Source organism: Gallinula chloropus (genome assembly GCF_964237585.1).
Source record: "Gallinula chloropus genome assembly, chromosome: 5".
NCBI classification, from domain to species: Eukaryota; Metazoa; Chordata; class Aves; order Gruiformes; family Rallidae; genus Gallinula; species Gallinula chloropus.
The window spans coordinates 46,066,290-46,086,898 of NC_140090.1; the positions used below are offsets into that span (position 1 = coordinate 46,066,290).

The 20,609-nt window shown below is 44.7% G+C and overlaps 1 protein-coding gene across 1 annotated transcript; it reads left to right on the forward strand.

Annotated features, from left to right (window-relative positions):
• The first annotated feature begins 59 nt into the window (after positions 1-59).
• Positions 60-13,765, forward strand: VPS26A (VPS26 retromer complex component A). The gene is made up of 9 exons (XM_084265696.1): positions 60-131; positions 3,164-3,313; positions 7,713-7,788; positions 9,575-9,731; positions 10,176-10,340; positions 10,807-10,913; positions 11,961-12,029; positions 12,582-12,724; positions 13,462-13,765. Exons 1-9 carry the CDS (start codon positions 129-131, stop codon positions 13,573-13,575), a joined length of 984 nt encoding a protein of 327 aa, XP_084121822.1. The 5' UTR covers positions 60-128; the 3' UTR covers positions 13,576-13,765.
• Positions 13,766-20,609: the final 6,844 nt, after the last annotated feature.

A 20,609-nucleotide genomic window follows, 5' to 3' on the forward strand; every position in this document is an offset into this window, starting at 1 on the left:
CGGCGGCGGGAAGGCGGAAGGAGGAGGGGACGGGGGCGGTCACGTGCGGTGTGGGGCGTGGCGTGGCTGGCTCTAAGGTCACATGACAGGGGCGCGGGCCGGGAGACGGCTGCGGAGGGGTACGCACCATGGTGAGTGCGCGAGGGGCGGCCGTTACCGCGCCGGTACGCGGGACCGTTACCGCGCCGCGCCGCGCGCCGCCGCCCGCCGTCTGAGGCGGTGGCCTGAGCGCAGCCGGGCGGTGCCTCTCTTCCTCCCCACCTGTGGCTCCGGGCTCTCCGTGAGGAGAGCCGCCCGGCCGGGCGCGGTTTGCCCTCCGGCGCCACCGGTTGTCCCTCCCCTTTTCCCCCGGCCCGGCCTCGGAGCGCCCGGTGACTTCCGCCGCCGGCCTAGCCGCCCCCTCCCCGGTCTGCGTCATGTCGCCCGCCCCCCCCACCCCGAGCTGCGTCCGGGCCTGGCAGCGACCGCTCCGTACCAGGTGGGATCCCTCCGGGGAGGGAACCGGGCTCGGGCTCGGAGGAGAGCTGGCCGAGCGGCTTTGGGGCGAGAGCGAGATAAGCAGAAGGTTTGGAGTGTTCTTAGCGTAATTTATGGCTGAGGGCTTGGCGTGGTGCCCTGCCCCTGCTCTGTGCGCACATGCCCGCGGGGTTTAGTCGTGAAACTCGGCTTCCGTGTTCCCTGCGCAGCCGGTGTCGGACGGGCTTTGGGAAAGGTGCATGTGATAGTCCTGGAAACAGCACAGAATCTTTCAGCAGTCCTGTGAGGCAGCGCTTAAAATGACAGCGCTTGGTAGCGATCCTTCTGGGCTGCTGGAACAGTGGCTGCCTTTTGCCTAGCAGGTTTGGCCTAGGCAAAGTGCTTGGTGTGCTGCGATGTATAGGTTTTTAAAGTGTATGTTTTACAGAATCTGCTAGACCGATGCCCTTTGGCCTTTGAAGTGTGTGGATTCCTTATCATGCATCTCTGTTGGATGTGCAAAAGCTTTTTAGAGCTTTGTGTGCAGCTGAGGCTGGGGTTTCTGCACTTACCAGCTGCAGGGAGTCCTACAAGTCCTTTAGTACAGCTGTAACATGTAAGGACTGAATGCAAGATTGGTTTCAATCCTGATGTAGCAAAATCTTCAGCATTTGTCTTCTGCATGAAACCATGAACATAGCTGACCATTTGTCCAGCTTCTTAAAAGCTTAGTTCTCCGTCTTCATTTTCTTAAGCTGTAACATAATGAGCCATATGATAGCTTCTTAAAATACTTCTTGTTTTGCATAGCTTCCCCGCAGCAGTGTCTTCGATAGCAACTGGAGGAGATACCAGCTGTTGATTTCTTTATTCCATATGTTTTTGTCCTTTCTGGATGAGATCATGGGTAATCTCTAAGGGGTACAGTTGAAATATTCATGAAATTGTCTGTGAGAAGTGAAGTCTTACCAATGTTAGGTCTGACTGACTACTTTAAATGATGCAACAGATTTAGAATTTGAAAGGTACTGTAAATATTATATATCTTGTATAATATTTACCTAAAGGTAATGTGCTGCTTTGCTGGGGGTAAGTGTAAATAGATGTATGCCCCAAAGTAACTTGTGCAACAGTTTAAAATAGTCTAAAGATTTGGAGTTCTTGTTGAAATGTTCTTCATCTCTCCCCCTTCTGTAGGAGTGAAAAATCAAGAATGGTTCTAGTATGTGGTCATTTTAAAAAAATTCCTTTCTTGCTTCAGCACTTAATGCAAATATGTGCTTGTCAGGTGCTTGGAGTCCGTTTGGTCTTGTTTGACCACCTTGTTCATGTGCTGCTTCTGATAGATCATCTCAATAGATACATCTAGGTTTCAGTCACAGTTCTGTATGGATTGAGCTAGGGCTGTTTGCTGTCTGAACAAATACAAAGCCAGTTTAGTCTTGTGTGAATTGCTGGTTTATAGCTCAACATTGCACCATACCTTTGCTTGACTTGGGTGGCTAAGCAAAAAGTTACTCTGTGTTCTTACTGGTAGGCAGCAGCATTCAGATGAAGTTCTAGGCTTTTTGTTGCTATTTCAAACTTCATGTCCCCAGAATGTTTTGAAATGTGTTCTTAGAGAATTCCTGTTTCACCCAGTTGAAGTGGATGCTTTTGTTGAGAGCATAGTGTAATTTCTCTCCCACCCAAGCTCCCGCCCCCTGGCCAAAAATAGTTGTCTGCTTCAGTCCATCAAAGCAGATTAGTGCCTAATACTTTGGAGAAACATGGGCTTTTGTACTAACCTTGTTGAGTTTCCTGCAGAGCCACTAGCGTGTTTTGCAGCTTCTTGTAAGAAATGTTTGTGCAGGGTCAAAGGATGGTCTTCTTTAGATTCTTGTTTGGTGCTGGTCAGAAGTTCGTGATTCTTAAATGTTGGTGAGGGCAAACATGTAATGCTGGTAATGGATTGGTGCCTGAAGCAGTGTTCCAGGGAAACCTGTAACATCAACGTTATCAGATGGCAAAGTGTGTAGCTAGCGGAGACTGCATGAACTGCTGCCTTGTGAACCTGCTAGTGCTCTCTTCATTTGCTAAGAGAACTATGGGGTGTAGGCAGAGACAGCAAATAAGTGTGTGTCCCCCTTTGCCACACTGGGAGATGCTTTAGGCCTTGTGTTATATCCCCTGGTGTTGTACTGCTTCGCCCTGGTATTCCAACTGCTTCTGGTAATCCTTGTTACTGCTGTTTGTGCAGTAAGTTGCAGTGGGTATAAAGCAATGTCTCAACTCCTAAACAAGGTGGAATACACTTGTTAAAAGATACTCAGTTTTTTAGCAGTGTGATTTTAAAAATGGTTATTTTTTTAAAGTGAAGCCCTGATGGACAGCTTTGCAGAGACAGAACCTGGAATTGTATTTGCAACAGTAGTGTTTTAAATAACTGTTAATATTCTAGTGTAGTAGTAATACTGGTAATTCTACTGTTTACGTTTTTAGAAACATTCTTTTAAGAGCTGTCGCTGTTTGGTACTGACATGATTTTAGTTATTTGCTAGATGAACAACTGTCTTTTGTCATCGCTATTTCTCATACATAATGGCTTTTTTAACTTCCTGGGAGCACGAGTGTTTTCCCCTATGCATAGTGTACAGCTAGACATAAATATCATGTCTAAAATGGCATGTTCACTGTGTAGTAACTTATCTGATTCTTGTTATTCCAGAGTTTTCTTGGAGGCTTTTTCGGTCCCGTTTGTGAGATTGATGTTATTCTTAATGATGCTGAAACTCGAAAAACAGCGGAAATCAAAACGGAAGATGGAAAAGTAGAAAAGCATTTTCTCTTCTATGATGGAGAATCTGTTTCAGGAAAGGTAATTTATTTTTTTTTAAGTGCCTGTTAATTAATTACTGAATGTGTTTACATGCCAGTAACCACATACCAACGTGAAAACCTGGTGTAAGCAAGAGCTGCAGTTTCTGCTTGTGATGTTATTCGAAGAGGGAACAATGTTTTCCTATATGTGATCTCTTTTACCACAGTCATTCAGGCAACTGATGAAAGTGAATGTTTTGAATAGTAGACCAGTTTGTTTCTGGTCATCTTGTATTTATGAATAAGCTTTTTTGTGCAACTATGTGCATCCTGTCAGTTGCTTCTGACAGGAAAACCATTGCAAACTGGATCTCCCTGATCCTCAGCTTCCCATTTCCCCTTGAACTCCAAAGTCCACAATCCAGCACATGTAACATAACTTTGCCTGTGCAGCCAGCTTGGTTTTGCATACCCTGAAGCTAAGCCTTGCATTTCATGCCCTGCAGTGGCTTCTGGAATTGCATCAGAGGAGCCACACATGATGCTCAGCTGGGTCCTGAGTCAAGAGTTTTTCTTGTTGGGGGAGGGGGGGGGAAAAAAAGGTAGCTGAGATTGCCAGAGGGATTCCTCCACTTTCAGTATTGTACCTAGAAATTCCTTGTGGTCACTCTGTTTTTTCTGGAGCCATTCTTGTTCTCTGCGTATTTTTGTTATGAATCACTTTTCCTCCAAGAAACATGAGCCATTGGCTTCTGAAATGGACTTTTAATTTTAAATACCTGCTTCAATCTTGACTGACCTGTTGTTACTGGGCAGCTTCTTGCTCTTTAGATCTGCATGTTCAGAGCTTGGTTCTCTAGAAAGGTCATTTCAGTGTTTTGAAACTGTCACAAGATGAGCATCAAACTTGTGAAACTGAGGGAAGTAGCTTTCCTGTGTTCACTTGGCCTGAGGACTTACTGCTTGTATCAGCTGCTGCTGAGAGGTGTCTGGTGTGTTTTGACTAACACAGGTGCAAGCGGGCTGAGATAGAATCATAGGGGTTGGAAGGAACCTCGAGAGATCATTGGGTCTAGCCCCCTGCCTAAGCAGCTCCCTAGGACATATCACTCAGGTGTCCAGACAGGTCTTGAATATCTCCAGAGATGGAGACTCCACCACCTCCCTGGGCAGCCTATTCCAGGGCTCTGTCGCCCTCACTGTGAAGAAGTTCTTCCGCATGTTCGTGCGAAACTTCCTGTGCTCCAACTTGCAGCCATTGCCCCTTGTCCTGTCTCCACAGACCACTGAAAAGGGGCTGGGCATTTCCCCCTGCACCCCATACTTCAGATATTTATAAACATTAATAAGGTCCCCCCTTAGTCTTCTTTTCTCTAGAATGAACAGTCCCAGCTCACTCAGCCTTTCCTCATAGGGGAGATGCTCCAGGCCCTTCATCATCTTTGTAGCCCTCCTTTGGATTTTTTCCAGGAGATCCCTGTCTTTTTTTTTATACCAGGGAGCCCAGAAGTGGTATACACTTCTGAAGTGGACACACTGCCTAAACCAGGGCAGAGTAGAGGGGGAGGATCACCTCCTTTGACCTGCTGTCCACACTCCTCCCGATGCACCCCAGGATCCCATTGGCTCTCTTAGCCACCAGGGCACACTGCTGGCTCATAGCCAACCTGTCATCCACCAGGACCCCCAGGTCCTTCTCCACAGAGCTCTTCTCCAGCAGGTCATTCCCCAGCTTGTACTGATACAAGCAGTTACTCCTTCCCAGGTGCAAGACTCTACACTTGCTTTTGTTGAACCTCATCTGGTTTCTCCCTGCCCAGCTTTCCAGCCTGTCCAGGTCTCGCTGGATGGCAGCGCAGTGTTCCTGCGTGTCAGCCACTCCTCCCAGCTCTGTATCATCGGCGTACTTGCTGAGGGTGGATGCAATTCCCTCATCTAGGTTGTCAATAAAGATATTAAACAGGACCGGACCCAACACCGAGCCCTGGAGAACACTGCTAGTCACAGGTATCCAGCCAGACTCTGCTCCACTGATCACCACCCTTCGAGCTCGGTCCGACAGCCAATTCTCAACCCACCTCACTGTCCACTCATCTGTCCCGTGCTCTCTCAGCTTTGCTATCAGGACGTCATGGGAGACAGTATTGAAAGCCTTGCTGAAGTCAAGGTAGATGACATCCACTGCTCTCCCTCCATCCACCCAGCCAGGGATGAGATCATAGAAGGCTATGAGATTGGTCAAGCATGATCTTCCCTTGGTGAATCCATGCTGGCTACTCCTCATGACCTTCTCTTCCAACTGCTTGGAGATGGCATCCAGAACAAGCTGTTCCATCACCTTTCCAGAGACACAAGTGGGGCTGACTGGCCTATAGTTGCTGGGATTCTCCTTCTTGCCCTTTTAAAAGACCAGAGTCACACTGGCTATCCTCCAGTCACCAGGCACTTCTACTGTTCTGCAAGACCTGTCGAAGAGGATAGAAAGTGGCTCTGCAATCACTTCCGCCAGCTCCCTCCGCACACGTGGATGCATCCCATCCGGGCCCATGGATTTATGTGTGTTAATCCCTTTGAGATGCTCCTGGACCAGCCCCACCTCAACCAGAGGGAAGCTCTTCATTTCAAACTCTATTACTTTCTTCCAGTGTCTGTGGGTCCCGAGGGGCCTTTGAAGTGAAGACCGAAGCAAAGATGGCATTCAGTATCTCCACCTTCTCAGCATCCCCCGTTACCAGGACACCCACCTCATTCAGCAAGGGACCCACATTATCCCTGGTCATCCTCTTACTATTCACATATCTAAAAAACCCCTTTTTATTATCCTTTATGTCCCTTGCCAGTTTCAATTCCAAGTGGGCTTTAGCCTTCCTAGTTGTATCCCTACAGGTCCTGACCACATTCCTATATTCTTCTCAGGTGCTGAGACCCTTTTTCCACAATTCCTAGACCTTCTGCTTCCCTTTGAGTTTACTCATTAGCTCCCTGCTCATCCATGCAGGTCTTCTGCCTCTCTTTCCCATTTCTTGCTCAAAGGGATGCACCGGTCCTGGGCTTGGAAGAAGCGCTGTTTAAATGCTACCCAGCTCTCACAGGCTCCCTTACCTTCTAACAGTGTAGCCCAAGGGATAGCTCCTATTGGGTTGCGGAAGAGATCAAAGTTTGCTCTTCTAAAATTCAGGGTAGCTATCCTCCTTTTTGGCTTGCTTCTTCCACTCAGGATCTTGAACTCAACCATTGCATGGTCACTTTGTCCCAAGCTGCCCCCGACCTTCACTTCACCAACGTGTCCCTCCTTGTTGGTAAAAACAAGGTCCTGTACCCGCCCTCCCCTTGTAGTTTCCTGCACCATCTGTGGCAGGAAATTGTCTTCTACACACTGCAGAAATTGTCTAGACTGCATACGACTGGCCCTGTTGCTTTCCCAGCAAATATCTGGGTAATTGAAGTCCCCCATAAGGACCAGTGCGTGGGATCTCGAGGCTACTTCTAGCTGCTTGTAGAATGCACTATCAACTCGCTCCTTCTGATCAGGGGGCCTGTAGTACACACCCACAACAGTGTCACTCACACTTGCCTGCCCCTTGATTCTTACCCACAAGCACTCAACTGATGGATCATCCTTCCCGAGGTGGAGTTCAATACATTCTAGCTGCTCTCTCACATAAAGAGCAACTCCTCCACCTTGCCGCCCTAGCCTATCTTTCCTAAAAAGCAGATAGGGAGTTTGGTTCATCTACCTCTCTTTTCCTTTTCACCTCAAAGATTGTTCAGGTTGTTTAATTCCTGCTTGGATGCTGGTGATGTACTGGATTTTAAAGTATAGGAATTTCCCTGGTCATTGCTACCTCATAAGGAAACATTATAAATGCAACTTCCCGCAGAAGGTAACCTCATGGGATCTTTTGTTGTGAGGAGAGGTCTGTTTATGAGAAACCAATTCACAAATGAGGATCTTGATAGTAGGTTTCATTATCTGTTCTTTTTCACTGACTTCTCTAATGAAATACTTAGCTGTTTGCTAAGGAGGGGACTTAAGTTCACTTGACTTGAAAGGAATTCATCTTGTGGCAGTTCTTTTTTGGACTTCCAAATGAGTCTCAGAAAATGCTTTGAAGCTTTCTGCCTTCAAAGATGTCAAGAGGGTCATGACTGGCTTATGCAAACTCCGCCGAAGCTCTGACTTGGATTCTTAATTTTGGAACTTGAAAGTTTCAAGCTTGCTTATTAAATTCTCTCTTGTGGATGATTAGATTTTTCTTAAATGCTTTAGTGGCGCCTTGGTAATGCATGATTTCATAATCAGCTGTTTGATTTGGTTGCTTTCAAGCTCAGGTAGCTTTGTGAAGTCTCAGTTTTCTTAGGCATATAGTAACATGTTTTCCTTTTTACTGAGATCATGTCTGAGGAGTGAAAGTGTTGAGGAAAAAAAATTAACTGTTTCTTTTTTGCCTTGGTAGGTGAACATCTCCTTTAAGCAGTATGGGAAGAGACTAGAGCACCAAGGAATTAGAATTGAATTTGTAGGACAAATTGGTGAGTTTAAGCCATAAGGGGGATGTTAGATGTGTGTGGCTTATGGAACTTGGCATTTGTGACTGTCGGCAGTTTGGCTCAAATTTTGCAACTTGGTCAGGTTAGTGGATGACAAGAGCCAAAGGAAGATTATATCCTCATTTTAATGCAGTTGATGTAAGAATTTGTGCTAGTCAGTAAGTCATTGGGAGAGAAGATAGGAGAATGGGGATGGTGAGTATTCAGTCTGTCTAAGACTGGTTACGAGTTTGATTAAGAACCAATAGAGACTTCTGAATACTAATCTTGGGGTCTTTAGTTCTGTCTCTTAAAAAGAAGATACATAGAAAAGAAATGACAGCATAGCTTATAGCAAAATACTTCTAAAAATCCTTTGGTGGTTGACTTTCTAAAACCTAGTTTTATACCATTAACTTAAAACAGTATTGATGCTTTAGAGGCTCTCTGTGCTTTTTAGCAAGATAATGTGGTGCTGACTTTAAAAATGTAACTTTCTTATGACTATATCTAAGTCTGGTTAGAATTGAACTATGAAGAATCTTGATCACATCTAACTCCTTACTGGTTGAGGTATAATCTCTGCACTCTTAGGCTGATGCTGGAATTCTTCCCCTCTCTGAAAGGGCTGTTTGCCTTTGCTGTCCCCTTGGAAGTCATTCTTCAAATTTCATCCTCATACATACACAAAGCATTGCAGTAGTGTGATCTGTCTCCCCACTACTTGGGGGGCTATGTCCAGCTGCATGCCAAAGAGGTATTTTAATCCTCAGAGTACAACTTTCTGACTAGCACAAAAAGCACTGGATAGGCAATAGTAATGAAACTTTGTATCATATAAATGCTTGTTGCAGAAAACAAAGTACACCTTGCATCTGTTGTAGTCCTATTAGAAAATAGCCGGTTACTAGTTACTGTCGGTTTCTATTAAATTGGAAATGATAAACTGTGGAGTTGGTGTGTTTAGTTCATTTACTGTCTTCTGGAAAGCTGCAGTTTCTAGAAGCCAGATACTGCTAATGTTCTTGTCTGGTATTTTCAGTTGTGAATTGTAGCAAAGTTTCTTTCTGTATGCTAAAGCATTTGGGATTTTTATGGCAATGTTAATATTTTTCTACCTTTCTAAGTTTTATCTTTGATAGAATTCCACAACGCAGATCTAGAGATTAATAATGATGACATTATTAATAATGATTAATAATGATGGCCTGAGGACAAAAGATGCTGTCGCTGTGAAACTGGTGTGTCTGTGCTTATGTGTTAAGAACTTGTTTCCAAATGACTGACTTAGGCCAGTGGTCATAATAAGCCATTTGGCTGTAGACCAGCAGTAGTAATAAGCCATTTGATAGGTGTTGCTGATCTGCAGGATACCAGTTGGAAACACCAGCTTGTCCCAATTGAGCTGATCTTGATGTTGCTTAGGTTTTTGTTCCTTCGGCAATGAAGGCTGGAAGCCAGAATCAAGCGCTGCTAATTGCAGAGAATGCAAGGCAAGAAGTACTTATTAAAGTTAGCTAAACTGTCATTAAAAAAAATAAAAGCCATGGCAGTGAAACTTTTAAATATGTGTTCTGTTCATTGTGGTTAGCTCCGGAGATATCTTCAGTTTCAGCAGTCTACAGTAAGCAAAATTTGAAAAACTGGATAAAATGCTTGGTCTGATACAAGTAACTTGAATCAGTTGCTTCTCTTGTCCTCTCCCACCCGCTTCTGCTAAATTAGAAACAGTTTTGTTTGCTGAAAACGAACATTGAAACATATTTTCTGTTAACTTCCCAAACTTTAGAGCTCTTCAATGACAAAAGCAATACTCATGAATTTGTAAACTTAGTGAAGGAACTGGCCTTACCTGGAGAACTGACCCAAAGCAGAAGCTATGACTTTGAATTCATGCAGGTTGAGAAGCCATATGAATCCTACATTGGTGCCAATGTCAGACTGAGGTTTGTACCTATTAAACCTTCTCTCCCCTACAGTAAGTTCATAATTTGGCAACTGCCCTGTCCGCCTGCCCCTTCCTCCTTTTGGATTTCAAATCAGACATGTAACAGCCAGTAGCTAGTGTGACTTGATTGGAGTTGTTGAGATTGGGTTGTAATGTTGTCTTTTCTGCTTTATTTGGAGTTGCTCAGTGTTGTTTGCGTAGGTCAAATTCTTTCTGTTTAATCAAGTGGAAACAGTTCATGTCTCATTTAAAGAATGCCAAATACAACCAATCAATGCTTCCTCCACACTTCCACCTGTAAATGTTTTCTCTTATTCTCTTCTGCATAGTCTTAAGAGAATGTATTCTTTGCCTTTCAAAGAATACTTGTAGTTCAGAGCATAAGGACTTCTACTTATGCAATTCTGAATAATTATGGCTAACTTGGTGGCTTTCTTCCTAGGTATTTTCTAAAAGTGACAATAGTCAGACGGCTGTCAGACTTGGTGAAAGAATCTGATCTGATTGTGCACCAGCTTGCTACATACCCAGATGTAAACAACTCTATTAAAATGGAAGTAGGCATTGAGGACTGTCTTCATATAGAGTTTGAATACAACAAGTCAAAGTAAGTGTAATTTACTATGAAACACAGTCAAGTAATGTCTTGGGATAAAAAGGTAGAGTATGTCATATTTGATGAACAACCTGATATCTGAGGAGTTAATAACTTAAACTATTGTTTTATTGTGTTGAGCTGTTTGGTTACTCATTACCCAGTAGCCTTTTGAGGAATGCTTGTCTGTTCTGCCTTCAGTAACTATAGGAAGGTTGCTAGCAAATATCAAAGACTTGATTTCTGCCTTTAAGCTTTTTGAATATAACTATGGTGCTTCCTTTACTAATAGTGCAGTGATGGAAAGGTCCTAATTGCACTGCTCTGGCTGAGATGCTTAGCTCAGTGGGGAAGCAAGCTCTGAGTAATTAACAACCCACATAAGGTAACTGCCTGTGTAACTCTTTTCAAGAAGGTGTTAAAAATACGTTTATTTGTTAATGAAAATGCCCATTTTGGTTTTGTTTTTTTTTTGAAGGTATCACTTAAAGGATGTGATTGTTGGAAAAATTTATTTCCTCTTAGTGAGAATAAAAATTCAGCACATGGAGTTGCAGCTGATCAAAAAGGAGATCACTGGAATTGGTAAGAGAAAGAAAGTCCAAAAAGAAATGGCAGCTTGTATGCTGGTTGAGCAGACCTGGAGAGTGAAGTCAATAGTTGCAGCTTTGGCTAAAATGGTGTTCCACGTGCTTTCTTCTCACTGGTGTTTGACTACCACTTGCATTTTGTGCTTTGGTAATCATATGTAGTCAACCGAAGGTCTGTTGCGTGGTTCTGGGACTCTTGAGTGTGGGGCTAGCTTCACAAATGTGAACCATCGTTAACGGAACTCAGGCATAAATATGCAGTGGCTTAAGCAGCCTTGATAGAACAAGGGAAAATGTGTAAAATGCATCCTGAAGACCCTCTTGCCTCTGATAATGTTAGCTGGTCAAGTGGGCTTAGTAAAGATTATCCTGAGTGTCACGTTCAGTCAGCCTAAAGCTGATATGATGAAAACACCAAGAGGCTTTGAAGCAGAAACAGCTGGGTTATTGCAGATCAGGCTTGTTACGCCCTTCACATAGGAAGGCAGTAAGAGCTGGGGCTTGTGAATTCCTTCCCCGGCGGTGGGGGCGCTAGTGACCTGCTCATGTGGAGAATGAGGAGGTGTTCATAGCAATAGACGGTGGGCAGAAAGCTCTACTTTATTGTTGGCTTTTGTGGCTAACTCAAGCACTCTGGCTTCTCCATCCTAGGCTCTAGAGAAAGGTGGCTCTTGTGCTTGGAGATACTCCTTCAGATTTTTGTCTGATCATGGCTTAAAGTATCTAGCACTGCCTGCCAAACAGAACTGTTTCCAAGTCCTACCCTGCATGCTTTGTCCCTTATTTAATGCCGTCATACTCAGGGCTCCTTTGAAGCACTGGCTATGGCCTCTTCTGTGTCAGTGTGGCAAGGAGAGAGCTTTGCCTGGGAGAGGGTTTTGCTTGCTTTAGCTGTGTGTAACTTACATGCAAGATAAAGACCAAAAAAAAAAAAAGCATCTTGTGTAATTTAAGTGTTGCAGAGTAGAAATTGCTGTGATAAAGCTTTATAAACACTTAAAATGAAAGTGTGTGTTCTCACAGTGAAAACTTCTTTCATCAGGGCCCAGCACTACAACAGAGACTGAAACAATTGCAAAGTATGAAATAATGGATGGTGCACCAGTTAAAGGTAAATAACTGTGCTTGTCTTAAAGGGTAAATGTTTTGAGTTAAAGCTGCATTTAAAAAAAGTCTGGATAAGAAATGATTTGTATAAATTTTTCTTGGAGAAACCACACTTCTCCATGGGCTGCAGAAATGACAGTGGATTTTCCTATTCGCAGCCAGCATTTATTGACTTAGGGCATTTCACCTGGGAACCTGGCAAGCTTTACCCTAAGCTACCACTGGAAATTCTATGACCGATTCCTTTATCGCTTGGTTTCAAACCTGATTCCGTGGTATAGATGAGCTTCAGAGAGTTCAAGATACTGATCACTTTGTCTTGCCTGGCTACCATGCTTTTACTGAGAAAGTTCCCACTTCTGGTTTCGCACTGGCTGCTGTGCTCAGTGTGATGTTTGTGATGGTTTTGGTGGTGTGTGTTCTTGTGTTTGGTTTTTTTCCTTTAACCAAGGAGCACGGACAGTGTTTGGGGAAACTGCTTTTATTCTGTGAGTCTTCTGTAACTGCATTAATGGCATCCAGTTTTAAGGAACTAATTAAAACTTTCTCCTTTAAGGTGAATCAATTCCTATAAGACTGTTCTTAGCAGGCTATGACCCAACTCCAACAATGAGGGATGTGAACAAAAAATTTTCAGTGAGGTACTTCTTAAATCTAGTGCTTGTGGATGAAGAAGACAGACGATACTTCAAACAACAGGTATGGTCTGTAGGAATCACTTTTTGCAGGTGCTCAGTGCCATAGAAATGCTTTGTATTCTCAATATCCAGGCAAAATGCTGGGTGGATAAAATGAGCTAAGGGTTGCATGCATTTGCTTGCTTGCTTAAGCTGCTGCAGATGGGTTTCCTTTCCCAGGATTAGCCCAGGTGCAAACTTGTAAGGCCTAAGACATTTGACTGAAAATGTAATAAAAGCTGAGGTGATGCTGAGGAAGGGAAAGGTGAAAAGGATCACTGGAATGAAGCTATGTGGATTAGGTCAGAATCTTCCTTTTAAAGAATAACGAGGCTGTTTAATGAAATGTGGAAAACAAAAGGTAACTGGATACAGTGGCTGTGGTGGGCTCTGGCTTTTGGAAAAAAGGAGGAAGAAAAACTCTGGACTCTTCAATAGTATCTAAGTTGTTAGTAGGAAGTTAAGGAAGAGGTGCCTTCTAAGGGCTGATACATGTAGTTACTGCCTGATCACTTACCTTTGTAAGCTTAATTGTGTCATTTTTCTGTTACTTTCCATGTGTACTGTGCTGTTCTGTAAGTTGTGATGATGCAGAGGAGGTTTTTTTTTTCTAGTGTGTTAGTTGCTTTTCTTCCTGTTCCTTCCCCCCGCCCCCCCCCCCCCCCCCCCGAAGTCTTTCCCTCTCAGGAACTTAAGATAGTTGACACTGCTGTGTTAATGGTAAGTGGTGGTTTCAAAAGTGTTTGCTTCCTCAAATAGGAAATAATTTTATGGAGAAGAGCTCCTGAGAAGCTGAGAAAGCAACGAACAAACTTTCACCAGCGATTTGAATATCCAGAATCACAAGCATCTGCTGAGCAGCCTGAAATGTGAACTAGTCTAAGGAGAAGAACTTCACGATGCTTCAGCAGGTTAAAGATGGCAGCAGCCTGTGGGAAAAGAAGGTCAAAATTCCCATTACAACTGTCTTCCTTCATCTCGCAGTGCTGCATTTACCATGCTACTAAAGCGTTCTTCAGTTAAACGTTCAAGTATGTATATACATTTAAAATAAAGTGCTTTTTCAAACACTGGAACTTTCTTAAGCTACTATTTTATACTGCACATGTACTTTTATTTGATAAGGTTATATGCACTTGGCTATGCGTAAGCTTAAATCTAGTTATTTCCATGCATGGTAGGCTGGTGTATTTGATTTTTGCTGATCACCTATACAACATAGACTAAAGCATTTCCCTTCTCTCATGTTGTTTATTGCATGTTTCTTTCTGATGTTGCTTATTTGCATTTGTTTTGCTTTGAAACTAAGCCACAACTGACTAAATCACACTAAAAATCGAGGTGAGTTTGTCCTAAGACTTCTAATTACTATGTTAGGCAGGGTTTAACTGAAACTGCATGAAATATGCACTATGACTATGATAACTGTGGAGCCTTCAGACACCTTACCAAGGTTTCTAAGAAGCTTTGAGTCTGTCAGTAGGAGATAATGTTTGCCCTCCCTTCCCCACTTCTCTCCCTACCACAACTAATGACTGTAGAGAAGATGTTGTGATTTCACCTTCAGGGGGTGAGTGGGTAAAGTATTTGAAGGTCATTATCTCTTACTGACGAAACAATGCTGGCTGCATTGATTATTTTCACAAATACATGACACTTTGTGGTTCTTCCTGGCATCATGCTTCTGTTGTCTTTGCTGTCTGTGCCCTCGCTGTCCTGACAGGAGAGGCAAAGCATCCACAGGAGATGCCTGCCCTTTGCTGCCCAGTGTCTCTGGGCCTGTTAGGAGAGCAAACAAGCTTTTCCTGGGTTTCTGGAAAGATATTTTGGCACAAGGCAAGCCTTAAGACTGCTAGGAGCTTGTCCGGCACAGCAGACCACTCCTCATGATCATCTCATATGCATTTAGTGTTCAAAGAAGTAGCCTAAAAGGAATTAACCTTCATCTGTTTGCACCTGAGCATCCCCAAGTGCGGGCTCTGGGCCTAAAGCGAAGCCTGCTGTGTGGAAGGCTACTTGTGCTTGTGGTTCCCTTGGCCTTTAAACCAAGACTTATCAATTCCGGTGCAAGTGTCACTGGTAACCTTACTTTGTGAGTAAGTGAATACCTGAATTACATTTCTGTGAGAACTGTTTTCTTACTGTGGCACTTTGATGCAGCAGACCCCGGCTCTCTGCTGGATGCCGGGACGCCTGTAATGCGGGTATCTTTGCCCGGGAGCCATTGATCCCCTCATGTAAGTGCCTGTGCAGAAACTCAACGAGCTGAAGTGAGAAGCCAAATATTTTCATGGTCGCTTGCATGTTGTAACCGGGACTGATGCGAGAGATTTGGAAAAGTTGATTGTATGTACCCACCCGTGTATCGTACGCAGGCACCGTGCCGAGCTGCTCTATTAAACAGCTGTGTTCTAACCCCGCCTCAGCCTCCTTCCTTCCTGCCGCCGGCCTGGGGGCGGTGCTGCGCCTGCGCGGGGATGGTCGGTCGCCGCCCGATGACGCGCGAGCTGCGCGCCGCCACTGCTGCCCTTCGCTGCCGATGAGGCGGTGCGCGTGGTCGGTGCTGCGGCTCCCAGGGCGCGTGGGGCCGGTCCTCCGCCATGGGGGAGCCGCCGCCGCCCGCCTACCAGCCCCCCGGCTGCCCGCCGCCGCCGTCTCCTCCTCCTCGGTCGGCGGGAACGGCAGCGACAGCGGTTCGCGGGCCCCGGACACCTCTCTCTTCGTGCCCGTGCCGCTGAAGCCCGTCGGCGATGCGGCCGAGGAAGATGTGGGGGCCGAGCTCACGCAGCCCCTCGACAAGGGTGAGTGCGGGCAGGGGCCGTGAGGCGGCGGTGGGAAGTGGCGGCGCGGGCCTTGCCCTCCTGTTCCCGCCGGCGGGGCAGGACCCCTGGGGCCGCGGTGGCCGGGTATTTGTGAGGGCCGAGAGGAGCGGGCGGACCATGCCGGGTCGCCTCCTGAGCCCTGCCAGGCCCGCCGCTCCGTTAGGTTGTTTCCCGCTCCCCTGAGAGCGGGGGGACTTCCCGTGCGGCTTCCCTGCCCCGCGAAGGGGGAAGCGGGGTAAAAGCTCTTGGGGGAGGTACCAGCAAGGTTTCTGCTGAGACCTGGTACGTGTGCCCAGTGCGGAGGGAAAAATATGTTGACCTAGTTCTGCTCCTTATTCTGGCGCAGAGAAAGGCGCTTGGTCCCATGGCTGAACTGAAAGTATTCTGAAACTGTAACTGTGTCTGAACTTAGAAGTCACGGTTTTCCCAAAACCTGCTATATTTCTCAAAAATCAACTGCCATGGGAGGAAAGGCTGAGAGAATTGGGTTCATCCTTCAGAAAAGAAGGCTTAGGGGAGGCCTCATTACTGCGTTTTAGTACTTAAAGGGTGGCTCCAGAGAAGATGGGGACTCCCTTTTTACAAGGGCCTCACATGGAAAAGATGAGGTGCAATGGCTGCAAGTTACTCCTGGGGAGACGTGGGTTGGACACAAGAGGAAAAATTTTCACAACATTTTCATTTAGTTACTGGGATAATGTCCCCAGGGAAGTGCTGGAGTTCCCAACATTGGACACTTTCAAGAGCCAGGTGAGCTTTTGCTATGAAAGGTTGGGCAGGTGATCCTTGAGGTCCCTTCCAACCTGGAACTCTATGGTCCAGATACTGGTGTTATAGGTGGAAGACCATTATCTGTGTATGAATGTGGCAAGATCAAAGTCAGGCAAAACATTCAGTGTTTGAAGTCATGGGCCATCAGGGTTAGACTCTCACGTACAACTTTCAGTTTTAACAGTGCAGGTCTGTTTGTGTTCTTGGGTTTGCACATCTTAAAAGTATGAGCAAATAAATGTTGAGCCTAGGTTACTGTGAATCAACTGGGAAAGCTGTGTCAAGAGCTATCTTGGTTCTGGCCAGCCCAGGTGAGCTGAGTTAGCCCAGGGTCTTTCCACACCAACTGACATCACTCCCCTATAAAAGGGGCTGTTTGGGGAGGGATGCTCCAGTGCTCCTCTGGTCTGAGTATGGCTGGGGTGTTGGGTCAGTCTTCATGTAGGCACAGTGTTACCATCTTGTCTGGTAAAGTACTGTTAGTTACTTTAATTAACAGTTAAGAAGGTTAATTCTACGTTATCACGCTCTGTGTGTACGTGAATTCTGCCATGGGGCTCAGCTATTGTTCCCCTTTGTGGTGTTTCTGGTAAACTGTCCTCATTCCAACCCATGGAGGCTCAGTCTGGAGCGGCACGTGGTGCTCAGCCACTGCCTGGGACTGAACCACCACAGCTATCTGATTCAGTGCCCTCTGCGTTATGAGAGCTGCTATGTGGGGAGCAGAACAGGAGTTTGAGCTTCATCTTGAAGTAAAACATCATTCTCAAAGTGTTATGTTTCACTTTTGTGTATCTGGTAGGTATACATCCTGGCATTTCACCTGACACATTAATTTTTTGACATTTAAGTGGAAGCAGAAGAAATTCTGTTGACCTTTAAATGCTCTTGTTCTTTGATGCCTTTGTATGTAATTATACCTCAGGAAGAACGTAGTGAATTGTAACTGCTCTTTTAGTGTTTTCTTTAGTTATAAACCATGCATCCTGTTCATTCTTTTATCTGTCTTCAATCTTCTGCTCAGGAAAGGTCTTAAAACTCTGTCTATTTGTGCCAGAATATTATATTTAAAGGCTTAATAAATAAGAAACAAATTCTTGCTCCTTTTGGTGTTTGGTGATCTGAAAGCATCGAGGCTGTCATTCTTTCTGTGTTCTCTTAATTAAGTGCTCTGATGGCATATGGATCACAAACATGATCGTAACTTCTTCAGAGCCCTGTCACTCTGGTAGCTGAAAAGCCCAGTTGAGAGGAAACAGCTGAACAGCTGGAATGCAAAAAATATGTCCTGTTTTTAGACTTTGGGTGTCAGTTTGAATTGGTAGCGCATTGCTCAGATGCCAATAAATATGGATGGTGATGTCTTATTGGTACATTACCCATGTCATTTATTAGGTAAGCGCTTACGTTGGGTTTCTTCAAAGTTACCACTAAAATGCTCTGGGAAAACAAGTATAGATTCTGTTTGATCTCTGCTAGCTTGCTGAGAGAGGACAGATTGGCTAAAGTTATTCATGTTGCCCCGGGTGAAAATTAACTACTTCAGAATGCCTCAAGCCCTTTCCTGTGAGGTTTGCAAGGAATGCCTGCCAGGTGACTGGTGTGGTGCTCTCTTGCTGTCAGTCACTTTGGATTTTGAAACCCCTCCATAATGTTACAGAGGAAACTGCATGAGACCTTTCTTAGCAAGCATGATCCATGCTTTGTTATGAAATAAGTAGTCTTCCTCCACATTACCCTACAGACTCTGACCACACACAGTATCTCATTTTTTGTTCTTTTGAACAACGATACTCTCAGATTCTGCCATCAGATGCTGAGCTAGATTCAGTAAAGAGAAAGTTGTATTTACAGGCTTTCTGATTACAGCTTGTGAAGAATCTTTGTTAGAGTGCGTAATTCCAGTGTGAATCACCCTGTTAACCTGCTAGTTGCTGAAATGAGACAATGATCATGGTTTTCATGCTAGTCAAAGACCATCAGTATAACAGAAGCCTTTTTAGAAGCTTACTTTTGCAAAGTCAGTTTTACAAACCTGCCACTTAATGGCACGTAGTGGAATTCATTCATGTCTCCATCTCTTCTAAGGATCATCTTCCCGTGATGTCGTAGAAGTGGTGATGTGTGCTTGCAATCTTTGTGCACCGAATAGGTTGGAGTTAGAAGGAGCCTTGCTACTGAGCTTCTCTTACAGAGATCATGGCAGAACCTGTCTTTCTGTAGCCTTTCATTACTTTTACATTAGTAATGTTTCTAGATATGTTTGTGTTATGTTACAATCCTTGTTGTGAAAAGCCCGAATGCCCAGTGCTACAGGTAGCAGTAGAACAGCATAAAATTACTCTGTGATGGAATTACTTCAGGTGGAAGTAGGTGTTTGCTAAACCCCTCACATGGTTGCCTCATTGGACAAGCTGATTGTTGAGTGACTAGGTAATATATTGGAACGTTATAGTGAAGTATCTAAGGGGCAGTTATGTTAAAGGAAGAAAGAAACTGATGTTGAACTAGGAGGGTGAGGGGACAAGAGGTCTGCTAATACACATGGTATCAAAGGAAAGGAGTGTAAAGAGCAACAAGAGCAGATGTTGCAAATGTCAGTGGTGATCTGCGCTAAGTACAGAGATTGAAAGACTGGTATCTGGCTTCATGATGTACAGTACTGGGCCTGAGTGCTGTCAAGTCAGCGGGCAGCACGAACTAGACTTGGTTTGAATGTGCACTTCCTGGTGCGCAGATGATCCATTAATGATTATTAAGTGTAAACAGAAAAATCTATTGTATGAAAGATCAGCACTTTGTGCCATGCAGCTTTGCAGAACCCTTGATGCAGTTGTTTGTTTATGGCCCTAATGCTCAGTTGTCATATTGAATATCAGTTTTATGGCCTCAGTTGTCAGACCGTGGGGCTGTGCTTCCTGGCCTTGGATGCAGGAAAAGGACTGAAAAGTCTTCCAGCAGTTAGGGCTGAAATGTCTGAAGGAAACGGATGCATTGGAGAATAACCATGTAATTTCTGGACTGCAGAGCCAGGTTGGCTTCTTACACTAGACTTGAAAGTGCTGCTGAGGTGTCACAGTAATTGGGGAGTAAGAGCTAAAGTACTGTTTTAGAATGAGGAAATAGTAAAGGGGTATCTTAAAACGAGTGAACGGTAAAAATGGTAATGGTAGAGGCAAGGTAGAGATCTCCTGAGTATTTACCCTGACTGCTGGCTGTTGCTGTGGAAATAGCACTGTGTCCATTTAGGTTAAGCTAATGTGGGCATGTCTGGTGTGACTGCAGTACCAGCTTGGGTTTTGTTTTGATGCACCTTACTGCTAAGATGAGTATTTGTGCTTAGGAAGAATCATGACCTTGAGGTCTTGAGGGCTGCGGTGGTCCCAATGTCACGTTGCCTTGGACAGTAACAAGTATTCTGGCATTGACCTTTTCCTCTTGTAGTAAGGGCAGTATGTTGCGTGTTTAGATACGTGGGTGGTGGTTGCTGGCTCTTACAACTTGCGGAAACGCTGGAGGAATTTAGCCCTGTGCTTTCTTTCAGTGTGGTGCTTTCCAATCTGTCTTTGATTTCTGGCCCCCTTAAAGGCTTTCTGGTGGGAGCATGGATGACTGTGTACTAGATGTAAGCCTGCTAGCAGCCTTGCTTGCTTCACCTGGTGACCATTTCAGGCTGTGAGTTATTCCGTTAATAGATGACTGTAACCGTGCGTAGGGTACGGAGGGTGAGGTGACTGCTTGTGTGCTTCTGGCCTTGTCTGCGCTTGAGCTTTGCTGTATTCTCTTCACCTGATGATCTCAGTTATGCCTGGTTGGTTATCTCTGTTCTGGAGTATGCTAGTTCCTTGAAAAGAGATGCAAGGTTGATCTCATGGGGAAGCTTTCTGTGTCATGGCAGAGACTCCAAAGAGTTAGGGAGCTAATTGCAGAGGGTAGAGTTTGGTGGTGCTGTGTCCAGTGACTTGTTCTGGCAGACCTGTGGTGTGCTGCAGTTGGTACGTGTCCATCCTGGCATTTTATAATGTAGGGTTTGTAGTCTTGAATTCTGAGAATAAGTTTATGGGTAAGTGCTGAAGATATTTACTGGGTTGGTGTGTATTTCTGACCCGGTCTAAGTGGGGAGGGGACATAATTTTGCTATTGTGATTTAACTAACCTTTAATAAACTAAATTCAGAGTGTATGTCAGCAAAAACAGTTTTGTTGCAACTCTGAACTTGCCTTTCAGGGAGGGAAAGCATTTATTGCTAAATTTATATATGATAAGACAAGTTATACAAACAAATCCGAGCAATTCATGGTACATAGGAAGAAA

Coding starts and splice junctions, on each gene's coding strand:
- VPS26A (XM_084265696.1), top strand. Junction 3,314..7,712: donor GAGAATCTGTTTCAGGAAAG/GTAATTTATTTT, acceptor TTGCCTTGGTAG/GTGAACATCTCCTTTAAGCA. Junction 10,341..10,806: donor TTTGAATACAACAAGTCAAA/GTAAGTGTAATT, acceptor TTTTTTTTGAAG/GTATCACTTAAAGGATGTGA.